The 16,450-nt window shown below is 42.0% G+C and overlaps 1 protein-coding gene across 1 annotated transcript; it reads right to left on the bottom strand.

The window, feature by feature from the left end:
- Positions 1 to 791: 791 nt before the first annotated feature.
- On the bottom strand, positions 792 to 1,638 carry LOC311037711 (endonuclease III-like protein 1). Its single transcript, XM_084046978.1, has one exon. It carries the CDS (start codon positions 1,606 to 1,608, stop codon positions 826 to 828), a length of 783 nt encoding a protein of 260 aa, XP_083903104.1. The 5' UTR covers positions 1,609 to 1,638; the 3' UTR covers positions 792 to 825.
- Positions 1,639 to 16,450: the final 14,812 nt, after the last annotated feature.

The following is a 16,450-nucleotide window of genomic DNA, read 5'->3' as shown; positions in this document are numbered from 1 at the left end:
CACACAATGGATGGCAACAGGGATGCATGGACTGGACGCGCACACGCACGCGCACACTCACACGCACACGCACACGCACACGCACACGCACACGCACACGCGCACACACAGCACATAGTGACAACCAAACATACATCAACAAAAATAGCAACATATCTGTAATTGCTCTGTACAGAAACGTTAGTTTGAATGAGTTAAACTAATTTTTTGATGGACCTTATTGCCAGGGAGCAACATGAAGCCACACGTTGTGTAAGACTTCTGTGGAGATTTCACTGGGATTCAATTAGGTAAGCTACTGTACTGTACACTGATACAGGTTCCAATCAGAACTGGGTCAAATTAAGGTACTCCTTACATTTTTTTAGACACAATTGAAAAGGTTTGGCTGCCCCTCGTTCATTACCTGAGGTTGAGGCGAACCTCAGGTCTAGTCCCAACCTCACGACCCACCTGCTGTCAAATAGAAAGCCTTTCTTGAGGTCAAAAGAGGTCAAACATTTTTTTTTTCATACAAAAAATATTTTATTTGATAGGAAATACAAACACATACAGTATTAAAAATACTGAGATACAGAGGCTATGGAATATTCAATTGTAGTGTCAAATTATATCCAGTGACAAAACTGATCCCAATCCCACTGAATTATATCCTGTTTGAATGTTTAGCTTAGGAAGAGTTTTGAAGTGTGTGTATACAGTATATATGCGTAGCCTAGCCCTATATAGTCTTCTCATATGATATATAGTTCCAACTATCTCAACATTACAGTATGTGTGTTTGTCCTGTATCAACGGCCAGCCTTGTTTTTCAACCTCTTTGTCTTAACAGTGGGGGATACAAGTGTGGGACTCCTCCTCTTCCTTATTCTGTTCTTTTACAGGGGGCTCATGTCCAGTCTCCAGCTTCACCCTGGAGGTAGTGGAGTGTTTGGCGGGACGTGGAGACACAGCTTTGGGCCTCTTTGATGGGCAGGCTTGGTGGGCAGAGGGGCAGATGTTCTGATTCAGACACATGGAGCAGAGGGGGCTAATAGGCAGACATACCTGCTGGCCAAAGCCCACCAGCAGCCAGCTGATTTCACTCCAGAGCTCCCTGGGTAACCATTCTTCCAGGGCCTTGCGTGTTTGTTCCGGGTTCTTGGTTGGCTTTCTGACCCAGCCGAGCCGATTAGAGATACGATGTACATGCGTGTCCACTCCTATGCCAGACACCTGGTCCCAGGCGATATCCATAGCCAGGTGCGCCATCTTGGGTCCCACCCCTGGCAGACGCACCAGGCCCTCCACACTGGCTGGGATGTCCCCCCCGAACTCTTGTAGCAACAAGTATGACGTCTGCTTCAGATACTTCACCTTGGTCCTCCAGAAGCCGACTGGGTAGATGAGTTTCCCCAGTGTTTCGTCATCAGTGTTGGTTATGTTCTCTACGGTGCAACCATGCGCTCTGAGCCTCTGCATGGCTGCTCCTGTTACTTGGTCCTTGGTCTGACTGGAAAGCATTAGTGAAACCAGCACCTGAAAGCGCTTCACTTGTGCGGGGGCCTCTGTGTCACAGCATTTCTTTGCACCCATGCTATCTACAGGTGCATCAAGACTTTTCCTCATCTCACGGATGTAGCTTAGTTGTTTCTTCCAGTCAGGAGGCTCTGTCTTCACTCGATCAGCCTCTACATCATCATACTCCACCTTCAATAGCTTTCTTCTGCGACTGGTGGGAACCAAGGGCGTGGTGTCTTTCTCTGTCTTTGGTTGAACAATAGTTTGAGGATGGCGTGCATCAGAGGGACCAGAAGAGGATTTAGGTTGAGGAATACTCGCATCCTCTTCCTCCACTTTCACAGTGACCTCTTCCTTTGCATTTTGTTGATCTTTTGTAGATTTGGACATGAGTGCTGACAGGCCAGTGCCGTTCACGGTTCGATTCCCACTTCGAGTGCCAACAGAGCTGTTCTTAATTAAATAGGGAGAGCTCCATGGCAACATTTCATGTTATTATTTTATGTGATGTCACTGAACAGTATGGGTAGGAGACTGGGAGGGATTGAGCGTTTTCTTTTCTTTTAAGTCAAATAGCAGCATTATTGGGTTTGTCCATTTTTATGTATCACCTGGACAGGAGAGAAATGTCTCCTTTCCAGGCGAAACATTTCAGCTTATAAAGTTAGAGGCATGACTGTATAAACTGAAATGAGATTAAAGACGGTTGTCAGCATTCTCCAAATGAATTAGAACGTTTTTCGGCAGTCCTTTCACCTCAAAGATATAAACACCTCCTCCCCCGGCGACATTGTGTGAGACTGGTCAGACACTCAATGCGCTCATGATTTTTATTACACGGCTCGGTTGGATGCTTGAGTCTGATTGGTTTATTCCACGGCTTCGTTAAATGCTTGATTCTGATTGGTCAATCACTGAATTCAGCGGTGTGTTATTTATCTTTGAATAATGACCGTTAAACTCAATAACGGACCGCTGTCTAATCAAAGGCTCAGAGCACCTGGCTCATATCAATCTGTGCTGCTTGATTTGATGCCGTATCCAACATGGCAACTATGTAAACAAACACACAGTGTTGTTTACAGCTAAACATTGCCTTCAAGAATGTTTTTTGAAAATATTTGAAATGAGAAATAGACAATGCAGTAACCGAATATTGATTCTATTTTATAAACACTTCCCGTGGCATAAATTAATGGAATACTTTGATGGTGCAAACCTCAATAATCCCTCTCTGAGCGACTACACGACCAGAGGATTCATTAATGGAGAGATAGCATACTCTTTGTCCACTGTGTCTGTCGCCAGAAACTGCAAAATCTCTTGAGACAAATTATGTCAAAGCACGTCGGAGGTTGATGTAAAACAAACAACCAAGATCCATGGTAAAATCACTCCAGCAGTGTATACAATAAGTGCTACATAACGTTCGGAACGCTCCTCGCCAAACTGTGTTCAGTTTGGGAAGCCCTGCCCAAGCTGAACAAAGTTTAGCTTTGTTTGTCATTTGCTGCAGGCAACAATACTTTCATTCTAACTCAATATAAATCATCTACATAGGGGGCCCAAATGTACAGTAACACCACCAGGGGGCAGTTCTCTATTAAATACAGAGGTGTTTCATTGTGCCCATTTCTACCTTGATTAGCACATCCTCCTGAGTAAAGTAAATCAATAAATAAATGTAAAACCCAGTTAGGAAATTAGATGCAAGGCACCCATATTACTGTTTGTGTCCTTTTAATATTTTCTATATTTTGTCTCTCATGTATTTGTATGTTGTTGTTTTTTTCTACTCTATTTTGTTCATTGTGAATTCATTTTATGTTAATAAACTTGAATTGTAAGTGCAATGAAATGTAATGTAGGGGTTTCTTGCCTCACCTGCACAATTTAGTTATTCCTTTCATCTCTTTCTTATGAAAGATGTACTGTAACTGTAGTATACTGTGCATATGAATCTCATCCCCTTGTTTTTAACCAGCTTTTTATTTTTGTTCTACCATTTTAGGAATGTTAAGGGTGGAGCACAACGTTCAAATATAAGTTCTGTGCATAATTAACCACTGAACAAATGAGAATTCAATTTGTAAGCCTGATATACGTGCAGTATTTATCTGTGCACTCACACACACACACACACACACATGCACAGTTCATGCCCTGGTGAGGAAAATGACATCCAGTTGACATAGCAACAGATGAACAGGTGTGATGACATGCAAGAGGTGAGTCATGAAACACCTACACATTCCATTCTATTACCATGAGAGAGAGAGAGAGAGACACACACACACACACACACACACACACACACACACACACACACACACACACACACACACACACACACACGCGGGGGTTCACTCCAGGGCTCCGTAGACATGCCTAAAATTGGGACACCAGGTTTAAAGTGGTCAAGTATGGGAAATATTTGTTTTAAAAACATCAAAGAGCTTACTGTAAAACAATATGTTTAACCACCAGGGATTACATTTACCTCTAGTAAAGTTCTAAGATGAAAATATGTTAAAGAAGTGTTCCACAGTCAATCTAAAGTAGTCTCGCATAGTCAGAGATGATCGGATATCTCCGCCTACCAATCGCCTGGATGCACACAGCCATTGACCATTACCATGTGCATGGACTGCGGAGCCCGTTTTTCGATATCACTAAACCTCAGCTGTTTATTCGCATTTTTATGTCAAAGAATGTCACTATGCTTACGGTGGCAGTGCCTGGAGCTATTGATCTCAAATTGACCATTACCATGTGCATGCGACGGGACGCGCGACAGGATGCGCAATAACCCCACGTTTGCAACTACTTTCGCCTCCACACTTCACCGGGTATGGTCTAGTTTACTGTAAATCCAGCGTATGGGCTTGGTGACAAAGCTACGCCCACTGTTTTTAATTTTAGGACACGCCTTTACCACCACACCGACGGAATGCCTCGGACCGCCCTCCGTCCTTCGCATTGGTTCTGCAAATTGCAGGTTTATTTTAACCCATCAAGACCTGAGGTCGATTCTAAAAATGTCTTCTAAATCCTAACAGTTTTCGAGAAAAAAAACGTATGTTGCTATGTCAGTGGTTTTCATGTCAAGGACCCCCAAAATTATATGCATTTGGCCGCAGACCCCCATCTCAAAATATGTTGTTCCAGGGACCCCCCCAGAAGCAAAGATTTGAGTTTAAAATGTTCACTTTAAAAAAAATATATATATATATATTCAAACTAAGATTTGCACAAGTTTTCAAGATTTTTCAAAAAATGCCAGATCTACAAGCTCATAGTGTGGCACGAAGTGACGCACTATGAGCTTGTATATCTGCTATTTTTGAATAGCCAAAGTATAATATGACACAGACGCTTTCCCGCTTTTAATGGGTTAAATCTCTTGAATTGTTACCACCCACCTCTGCTCCACACAGAATTAGAACATCACCAGACTTATGATCGGAAGGCTCTGAGTAGGTGGAGATCACAGAAAGTCTGGACACGAGTTGGCTGGAGAATTGTCAGTTAGTTTAACTTGTGAAATGCATCATTCTCCACTCTTGACAAAATATGTCTCCTGTGGTGAACCCATTAAGACCCCAGGCTGATTCTACAAATGCCTTCTAAATCGGTAGTTCTCACACCTTTTCAAAAACGTTCAATAATAGCAGATGTACAAGCTTGCTGTGACCTTGTATATCTGCTATTCTTTTTACAGCCGACGCAAACATCTAAAATCACACAGATGCTTTCCCGGGTGTTAATGGGTTAATGCACTGAACACTCAATTCCATGGCAACCAAAGGCTGTCTTTGTGACTTTAGCGCAAGCATTTGACAAATACACTGAGAAGACTCTCTGAACATCATGGATCGACAGCCCACTGAAGTGGATAATGTCACTGACAGACTCTATCAGCCAAAGCAAACATCGGTATTTGCCTGGCGGGTGCTGGTAGAGTAATCTCAAGACTTAATACTGGGAATGCACAATACTGGTTGATATGGATATGGGAAACAAACAAATACAGAACACAATTACATGACATCATTATACACACTTACTGTACATGGAAACATTTGCCCTACTTAGGCATTTACACACATCACATGCACATACAATATGCAAGAACGAACACACACACGCACGCACGCACACACACACACACACACACACGCACACGCACACGCACACACACACACACACACACACACACACACACACACACACACACCTTGCCAGATGCTTAAGTAAATGTACCGAATAGAGAGAAGCAAAGCATCATAGTGAAGGCCAGGTCCTATTATCACATGAAAACATGGTTATCTCCTCCTTCACCTCTACATAACCCTGACCGCTGCTGTTGTGAAAAACACAAGGCATACATCACAGACACTGCAACAGGTATAAGGATGCACACGGAGGAGACCTCGGAGAAAAGATACGAGAAGACAAGAGGCTAGAAGACGTAGAAGATACGAGAAGAGAGCATAAGAGAAGAGAAGAGAAGAGAAGAGAAATGTCGTGAGCAATGACAGTACCACAATACATCACTGATACTGTACTTGGCTGTCTCCGCACGAGCATGGATGTTTGCTCTATAATAATTACAAGTTACATGACATGTCCCTGTGTAGTGTAGGCTTTGTGTGCTTTCGGTGACAGAGTGAGAGAATGGGAGCGAGCGTATTACAGGCTACAGACAGTATACTGTACTGTATGTGGAAGAATATTGCAGTTCTGCAGTTTGTGAACATTCATGAGTGTACGTGTACTGTGTGTGTGTGTGTGTGTGTGTGTGTGTGTGTGTGTGTGTGTGTGTGTGTGTGTGTGTGTGTGTGTGTGTGTGTGTGTGTGTGTGTGTGTGTGTGTGTGTGTGTGTGTGTGTGTGTGTGCGTCTACTGTATGTGATGCTGTGTGAGTGAGCTTGTCTCATCCGCTTCCACCCCCTGTGAGGGCAGCCAGTTGTTGCTGCCAGTCTTTCCTGCTGCTGTTCTCTCCGTGTCATTTTATATCTCTATCCATCGCCTTGGCAGGATGCCATTCATGTGTCATCTATCTGTCCTTTTATTTTCAGTCTCTCCTTTCCCCTCTCTCTCTCTCTCTCTCTCTCTCTCTCTCTCTCTCTCTCTCTCTCTCTCTCTCTCTCTCTCTCTCTCTCTCTCTCTCTCTCTCTCTCTCTCTCTCTCTCTCTCTCTCTCTCTCTCTCTCTCTCCCCCCCTCTTCCATATACTCTTGTAATACTCTCCCTTTTTTCCTATGATGCCTCGTCTCAGTCTTCAGATGCTCCCTCCTCTCTTCCTTTGCTCTTTCTCTGTCTTCGCCCTCTTCACCGCCCCGCCGGGAGCGTAATAGACAATCCTGATGTTTTAGACGCCCCTTTGAACGGCATGTGTAACAACACAAGCAAAACGGTGCCTCTAACACACAGACACGCATGAATCCATGCTTTGAGGTACTCCGCACGCAAAAAAGCAACTCCTCGCATCCCGACAAGAGAATACAGAGCGTACTGTAGGCTACGTTACGTTAAATAGCCCTGAATAGTCTCATCATTCATGTCAGTCACGGCAAATATATCACAAAGCCATGGAGTATTGCAAAGAGAACGGTTGGATTAATACCTATAGCATGAGATGCATGTTCAAATAGTTCAATAAGGGTCTATTTTGTAATGTGCAGGCAATTAGGCTATGTCCCTTCTATGGAACATGTAACTTGAGGCTGTTCTCACAAACTGTACTTATTAGTTACATCTATGAACAGTGCAGTTCTTGGACACTTTACCATATATATACGGACTTGTGCCTTGGACCTCCTTTTCTTTTCTTGTGATTCAATTTGCCCAAATGCACTTGTGTATATATGTATCCTTTCTGTTTTGTCCAAAAGAGATGGAAATAAACATACTGAACTGAACTGAACTGAACTGAACTGTGCACTGTAATTTGTATATAACCCATGTAATCGTGAGCAGAAGGCTATAAGTGGACCATTTTCTGCCTACTTTGTCTGGGTCAAATATATCACTTGGAATTGGTTAAGAGTTTGGTTGCCATCTCCACCCACATTAATTTAGTTTTCCCTTTAGCTAATTTTACCCTGGAATTTAGTTCCGATAAGGTTTTTTCAGCAAATCTCTGCCATCTGCCTCCAGAGTTTGGTCTATAATAAAACTGTAATTTGCTGGCAAGGGTGGTTGCAGTGTCTTTGAGTGAGTACAGCGCTCATGGAAAGCCCTCTCTTTCCTCACAGTCACACTTGGCCTCTAATCCTAGATCAAGAACCACACATCTACTCAGATCAATTCAAGGGGATGATAACAATGGGCCACAGGTTATATGATACAGTACACAGTAAGCAGTGTAGTGGAGTAAAAGTACAATATTTGCCTCTGAGATGTAGTGGAGTAGAAGTAAAAGTATAGACAATTGGACATACTCCAGTAAAGTAAAAGTACCTCAAAATTGTACTAAAGTAAAGTATTGAGGAAATGTACTTAGTTACTTTACACCACTGGTACACAGTAAGCTTGTAAATAACTCAAATTAAATTGAACTTGCATAACAGATTGTCTTCTTTACGTTGGCGTGTTCTTATGAAATCTGATATGATTAATGCCAAGAGTGGAAATGGAATGACAGAATAAGTGGCCCACAAGAGTGAACCTGATGACAGTTGTTCAACCCACCAGTAGCATTCGGGTGAATTTCAGCCTCTCACCAAGATAGTAAGTGCAGGAGTCGCATGCTGCCTGGCAGTGGTGTAAAGTATGTACTCAAGTACTGTACTTAAGTACAATGTTGAGGTATTTTTTACTTTATTCAGTATTTACAATTTTCAATACTTTTACTTCTACCCCACTACATTATATCTCAAGAGGAAAATACTTTACTCCACTACAATTATATGAAAACTTTAGCTGCTAGTTACTTTGTAGATTTTGATTATTATTACGAAACACACTAACCACCGTTACATATTTTCGGCCATTTGAATATAGCAGATCTACAAGCTTGTAGATCTGCTATTTTTTGAAAAATCGTGGAAAATGTGTGCAAATCCTTGAATATACTTTTTAAAACTAAAATTTTAACTAAAATCTTTGCTTCTGGGGGGGTCCCTGGAACAAAATTGTCAGGTCAAGGATCTCCAAAATGATATGTATTTGGCCGTGGACCCCCATCTCAAAATATGTTGTTCCAGGGACCCCCAGAAGCAAAAGAATAGAGTTAAAAATGTTTTAAACAATATATATTCAAAGATTTGCACTCATTTTCTCGATTTCTTAAAAATTGCAGAACTACAAGCTCATAGCGAGCTTGTAGATCTGCTATTTTTGAAGTGTAAAATAATGCTTTTTTAGCTCAAATCTAAAAATGACACAGATGCGTTCCAGGTCTTAAAGGGTTAAGGAACATCCCTAATAAGGCACCACGTGTCCCCGTTGGACCAAATAAGCATTTACACAGACTTTACTTTTCTGTTTTGAATTCCTGTCATCATCTTAGATGGAATAACAGTAACGGCCTGAGTCATCCTTGCTGGCTTTGATTTTGTCATTCAACATTACACCTGATCCAATCAAAGGACTCACGTTTCATTGTAGCTTTGTTCAAATAGATGTACAGTACGCCTCAATCATTCTGAATTCGTTTTCTCACCGGGTCAAGAGACCAAGACTGGGGAAAAGATTTTATACCACTTTAACCCTGGCGTCCTTACTTTGGGCATGTCATTTTCCCATAATTTGCAAAGAATTTCAAGAAATAGTGGAAATATCAGATCTATGCGCTGGGAGATCGTAGATCTGCTATTTCCGCACGACACCACCATACGATGAAGTGTAAAACAGGCTTTATGAGGTTAATGTATTATTTCAATTCACATTTAATTTTGTTTAGAAAGCCTGAGTCTCATCTCCAGCTGTATGTGCAAACGGCTACACTTAGAATTAGCTGCACACAAGTTATGCAGTATATTATTGATGTTCCAGGCCAATTTACCATATATCATAAGCATAAGGTGGGTGGTGACCTGACCTCCCATCATATGCTTATGAATTATGGGTTTTAATTTGTCAAAATGAGTTAACTTTATCATTTAAGCTAATAATGCCTGTTGGGTACACCAGCAAGCACTCTGGATCACTCTGGATCACAGCACTCTGGATTACACTCCTTGAAAGATCTTAATGATGGTATACATGTTTATCACACACAGAGATGATGTGTACTGATTTTGGACAAAATCTGTAGGAGTTGTAGCAAAAAAGTGTGTTTTGAAGAAAATGCTAAATGGCGGGAAATCGATGGAGAGCTGAATGCTGTGGAAGGCTGTGGTCATCATGACCCAACGACATTTTCGATTGTACGACCTACAGTTCAATAAGCAAAATGGTTAAGCGGGCTGGTAATGTAATAGCACCGCCATGAACCCAATTTGAGAATTTGTGGTCGAGTGTCTTCCTTGGTCTACTGCCGGTGTGCACAAAAGGTTTGACACTGGTCATCCAGTGTTTCTTTTAGATTAGCTCTGAATTCACGCGCACGCACGCGCCGTTTATACTCTATGCACACTCAGCCTTAGTGAAGTGTGGCTTACATTGCTAAGTTTTCTGTATATGCATAGCATTGGCCATATATTTAGTGAATAATATATGGGGGCTACAGTACATGCCCTCAAGACAGGCAGGTTCACAGCACAATGATTAAGTCTCTGCATAATATTATAGCTAATGCCATGCTCATAGGGCAAGCTGCATGACATACTGTATATGCATAATTAAACACACTCACAAACATACATTGTGCTCAGATATGGAACAATTTGCATGGAAATGCATGCATGTGCAGTGCGCACACGCACACGCACACGCACACGCACACACACACACACACACACACACACACACACACACACACACACACACACACACACACACACACACAGAGAGAGAGAGAGAGAAAGGCTGAATAATGGTGGTGAACTGGGCAACTGGCATAATACGGGAAGGATGTTGAGCTCTGGCCTTCCTGACAAGCTGACACTGTTCCTCGTCTCCTTGTCTGCACCCGTTCACTCCTCTCTCTCCCTCCGACGCTTCCTCTTTACTCCGCCGTACGCGCTGCTTGCAGAAAATAGATCTATAAGCTCACCAGGCGTCGCATCATCAGACCTCACTCTATGGAATGAGCTTCAATTTAGTAACTCGTTGAGATGAGGGCAGCTGACCGTTAATGTGAAATTGTTTGTGTGTGTGCGTGTGTGTGTGTGTGCGTGTGTGCATGCGTGTGTGTGTGCGTGCGCGTGTGTGTGTACTTGTATTACTATAAATGTACTACACGAGTATAGCAACATTCATCAAATAGATTGTGAGGACAATTTTCCTGATCCTCACCAGACAAAATGGTTATGTTATGGTTAAAAAAAGAGTAGAAAATATATTGGGTTAAGGGATAGGATTAAGCATTTAGAGGTTAGGTTTAGGCATGGGTTTAGGGTTAGAGTTGTTATGCCCGACTTTACCTAGTTGGGCGCCAGTGTCTCGCACACGAAAATAGCACACACACATCGCAGCGTGTAGAGCTTGTAGATCTGCTATTTTCAGGCTTTAGGGTTAAAATGGTCAAATTGGCATTTACAACGTTGCCGTCCTAAAATGTTGACGTCCTCAGAAGTATAGTAGTGTGTGTGTGCGTGTGCGTGTGCGTGTGCGTGTGTGTGTGTGTGTGTGTGTGTGTGTGTGTGCGTGTGTGTGTGTGTGTGTGTGTGTGTGTGTGTGTGTGTGAGCTGTAAAGAGCAGTGCATGGTACTGAGGGGGAGGGGAGGAGAGCAGGGTGGGGAGGGGAGGAGAGCAGGGTGGAGGAAGGGATGGATGGCAGTGGTGACTGTTTAACATGATCATTGAGCAGCCATGTTCCTCTCTCACACACACACACATGCTCCATTTCTTTTGCCAGATGTTTGCGTCCGATGCCGATCTCAATTTTGCAGAGTCCCAGACCCACCCATTACCAATATTTTGTCAGAAGTACAAAATCTTGAAAATCTATTTGAAAAACACTAAACTCACAAAAAACAAGCAAACACAAATAATATTTAAAAACACTATTCAAAAAGGTCATCTACAAGCTTGTGAGAGCTTGTAGTGTGTGTGTTGGGGGGGGGGGTTGCGGGTGGGAGTGGGGGGGTGTAAAAGACTGATCTCAGTCTCAGGGGATCGAGTGTGTTCTGAGGGTCACAGAAGAAGTCACCATGGGAACACAAGCTCCACCCACAGTACACTACTACTATATTTGACAGACAGACAGACAGACAGACAGACAGACAGACAGACAGACAGACAGACAGACAGACAGACAGTGTGTGTGTGTGTGTGTGTGTGTGTGTGTGTGTGTGTGTGTGTGTGTGTGTGTGTGTGTGTGTGTGTGTGTGCGTGCGTGCGTGCGTGCGTGCGTGTGTGTCTCAATGGCATCCTCATGAGAGTTTTAATCTTAAGATCACATTATCATTTTCATGAAACATTGAAATTCTATTCATCTATAAGTCTCACTGACTTCAATGATATGAACCTACAATGCTTCATTTATACGAAGTTGTGCGCCCGTTACTGCAAATAGTTGATCTACAAGCTCACAACGCGCCGCAGCAAATCACTTATAAGCACAGTACTGGTTTACAGGTCATTTTTTGGATCAGGGCCCACTTGAAAATCTTGAAAGTGTTCACGGCCCACCCATCTGATCACTTAACACTAAGTGGTGAGATGGGCTGCACTCATTTTCAGAGCATGTTTATTTTATGATAAATCAATCGATTGAGTTCCGGCTTGGATCAATGGAGCCAAAGTAGCATAGGCTACTTTAACCCATTAAGACCTGAAGCCAATTCTACAAATGTCTTCTAAATCCCAAAAGTTTTCTGGAAAACGTATGTTTATATATCAGTGGTGCTCAAACCTTTTCATGTCAAGGACCCCCAAAATTATTTGTATTTGGCGGCAGACCCCCATCTAATTTTTCTCGCCTTAAAAATATATATATTCAAAGATTTCCACACATTTTCAAGTTTTTTCAAAAATAGCAGATCTACAAGCTCGTAGCGCGGTAATCTCAGTTCCCAGAAGTTTTCGCCAGCTCTCGCATAGAAACGGGAGGGGCGAGGAAACTTCTGGACCAGAGCCCTGGTATTTGTGCGCGGGATGTAACTTACGCTCAGAATCTGAGCGGACACGCCTCTTACCGGTCTGAGAGCTGTGCAACTCGTCTAAACAGTCCGACGAGAGGCAAACAGCAGTACACAACAATGGCGGCCGCAATTTCTCAAGGAGAGATTGCTTCCCGTCGCTCCTATTTACATGCAACACCCACTGCATGTGGATCCTGCCCCCTTTTATTCATTGGCTGTTGATTTGAATCAGAATGCAGTGGCCGCGCCCCTGCTGTCCAGGCCCTGAGGCAAAGTCTCCCAGACTAGTAGCGCGGCACTTGGTGCCACGCTATGAGCTTGTATATCTGCTATTTTTGAATAGCCAAAGTGTAAAATAATGCTTTTTAGCTCAAATGAAAAAGTGACATAGATGCGTTCCAAGTCTTAATGGGTTAAGTGCATATTTACCGGTATCACAATGAAAACTCAGCAATGAAAAGCAATTTTTACATACATTATTTTATATAAAATTATCAATAAAATCTTTGTGTTTTGCCAATTATTTGGGGGCCCGATTGCAATATCCTCCCGGCCCCGGCCCACAGGTTGAGAACCAGTTCTGAAGGATGCATCTCAAGTGTTCAAAACCAGTAACTGTGACAGTTTTGTTCAGGACAGCAAGGGCAGGGCTTAGAGACGGATGATAGCACATTCTTGAAAAAAGAAAAATGTTGCAGCTGGAATTCACTGAAGCTTCAAAGTAAAGCCCAATTTATACTTTTGTCATACGTGATACGTCAGGTTTTGCCAATTGAAAATCAGTTTGGCAACAAGATCATATGACCACTGGTGCCGGTTCAGTGGCTAGCATGACTCTACATTACCATGCAACTCACAGGGAGAAGGGTGCTACCCTCCCAGTGTCTCCACAACTAGTGCTCCAGACTGTTGCTGTAAATAGAATGCGTCCAAACCTGCTTGTTTAAACCCATTAAGACCTGAGGCCGATCTTACAAAACGTCTTCTAAATCCTAACAGAATTCTGAAACACTTATGTTGCTGTAATATCAGTGGTCCTCAAACCCAAAATGATACGTATTTTTGGCCACGGACCCCCATTTCAAAATATTTAGTTCCAGGACCCCCAGAGGCAAATATTTTAGTTACAAATGTCCGCTTTAAATATTCAAAGATTTGCACAAACTTTCATGATTTAAAAAAAATAGCAGATCTACAAGCTCGTATCGCGGCACTCAGTGCCGCGCTATGAGCTTGTATATCTGCTATTTTTGAATAGCCACAGCCACAGAATAGCCAAGCGGTTAAAATCTAAAATGACAGATGCTTTCCCGGTCTTAATGGATTAATAACAAAATTAAGCCTTAAAGTACAGACAAATGGTGAATCTTGCGGCATTTGAGTTTCAAACTAACACAAAAGTAAAGGGCTATACCTGGCAGGCATGTTCAGTCCATTAAATGTTACTCGGGCTATACTTGACATTACTGCCACCCCTTTTCCACATGATTTTCGAGGAAGCCATTTGATTATATTGATTTCGGTGCAGCATGAATATCTACTTCAACGCCGTGACCTTTAGTGTGCAGTGAACCTTAGTGTTTCAGTCAAAGTTATGTTATTTGGAATAATGATTTAGATTTCTCAAATGGGGTAGCACAAAACAGCCTATATGGTGATTCACCAAGCAGTATTTTCCAAATCCTCAATTTCCTCCCATTTGTAGCACGTGCTTTTAAAGGACCACGATGGAAATAAGATCTTGTCTCGAGCTATCGAGCTTGAGGAATGAGGACACACCATTCAAAGTAATAGGGCGACAGAAAAGAACAGGGCGGCCCTGTCCAATCCATTGAGTTCAATGGAGAAGTGGCACCATATTCTATTCGGTTCCTCAAGCTATATTGTGTTTTATCCTTGTTCTGACAGATCTGTATAAATATGCGTTTATGCATATGCATTTTGTCAATAAAGATTCCACAATCTATCAATCAATCAAAGCACTTGGTGCCAGAACAGCAATAGTATGGGTGGGTTCCTCTACCTTTGGTCATGATCCTACAGACAGGAAGTGTGCTATGTATTTACAGTAGCATCAAATAATTTCCATAACTTACAGGAAGCAGTCACTCACTGACAGACCACATTTCCTCCACCAGTGGAGTACCCTCCTGTCTTGACAAAGCTGCATGAACACATGCACTGCCAAGACCATTCTTCATGTTTATTGCATGAACAGATTTAGTGTCATGTCAAATAAAGTCTGTTTAGTTGCCTTTGGCCTGCTAAGAAATACACAGGGAGGAAGAGCTAACTTGGACTTATATATGGCTAGCAGTTGGTGACAGCTGCTGTGGCTCAGGAACCATGCTGCGTTCACAGCATGCAGTTGTCCAACCAGTATGTCTGTCACACAAACTACTTCATCTCTGTCCATATGTATATATGTTGTAGACATATACTTGAGTGAGTGAGTGAGTGAGTGAGTGAGTGAGTGTATAGATAGATAGATAGATAGATAGATAGATAGATAGATAGATAGATAGATAGATAGATAGATAGATAGATAGATAGATAGATAGATAGATAGATAGATAGATAGATATAGTATGTCATACTGAAGTGCTAAACCAAAGAAAGCAGGATAGAAAAGGGAATAGTTTGTGCTTGCCATGAGAGCACAGTAGCCAAACAGTATGGCGCTGTCCATGGTGATGAAACGAGAAAATGTGAGAGTACTCCTGCAACCATTGGTGGAAAAGGTACTCAAATGTTTTACTTAAGTAACAGTATCAATACTGCAATTTAGAAATACTCTGTTACAAGTAAAAGTCCGGAATTCTAAATTTACTTGGGTAAAAGTACAAAAGTAATGGCATCAAAATGTACTTAAAGTACCAAAAGTAAAAGTACTAAAATATTTGAAAATAGCAGATCTACAAGCTCACAACGCGTCACGATGCGACGCGTTGTGAGCTTGTAGATCGGCTATTTTCAAATAGCCTATGTATAAAATAGGGCTGAAGTGGTTATATAATGTAATAATGTATATCTGAAAAGTAACTAGTAGCTAAAGTTTTCAAATAATTGTAGTGGAGTAAAAGTACAATATTTGCCTCTGAGATGTAGTATTGGAAATACTCAAGTAAAGTACAAATACCTCAAAATTGTATTAAGTACAGTACTTAGTTACTTTCCACCACTGCTCCTGCAACTCCCTGTCTCAGCTCCATACATCACTACCATGGACAGTTCCTGACAGCTCCTGAACTCAGCCTACAGCAGTGGCTCTCAACCTTTTCAGGCCGTGACCCCCCAAAATAATCATATTTGAACTAGGGACCCCCCACCCTGACAACAAGCACGTGTTGAGGCATTACATTTAGTTTGACTCGGTTCCACAGATAAATATCGTGAAAATAGCAGATGTACAAGCTTGTAGATCGCCTATTCTCACAATGTTTGCCTCTTTCTTACATTATTTGACAATTTGGCCAACGTTAGTTTGATTACGTATGACGCAGTAATGGTGTTTTTGTAATTTTTTAGGGATTAAAAAGGTCTTAAAAGTCCTTAAATTGTCATTTTACTGTCATCTGAGGACCACCCCAGAATCATGTGGGGACCACTCTGGGGGTCCCAACCCACAGGTTGAGAACCACTCAACCAACCATCTAACAGTAGATACATCAGTAATAGTGAAATCAAAATAGTTGTAGGCTAATTGTTCTCTATTAAAAACTACAATTTAGAGATAAATATTGCCAAGCTTGCTTTA

The sequence above is a fragment of the Gymnoscopelus microlampas genome (genome assembly GCF_963454915.1).
Source record: "Gymnoscopelus microlampas genome assembly, chromosome: 21".
NCBI lineage: Eukaryota > Metazoa > Chordata > Actinopteri > Myctophiformes > Myctophidae > Gymnoscopelus > Gymnoscopelus microlampas.
This window is presented reverse-complemented; position numbering and strand designations above follow the sequence as displayed.

Coding starts and splice junctions, on each gene's coding strand:
- LOC311037711 (XM_084046978.1), bottom strand. CDS start 1,608: ATGAGGAAAAGTCTTGATGCACCTGTAGATAGCATGGGTGCAAAGAAA.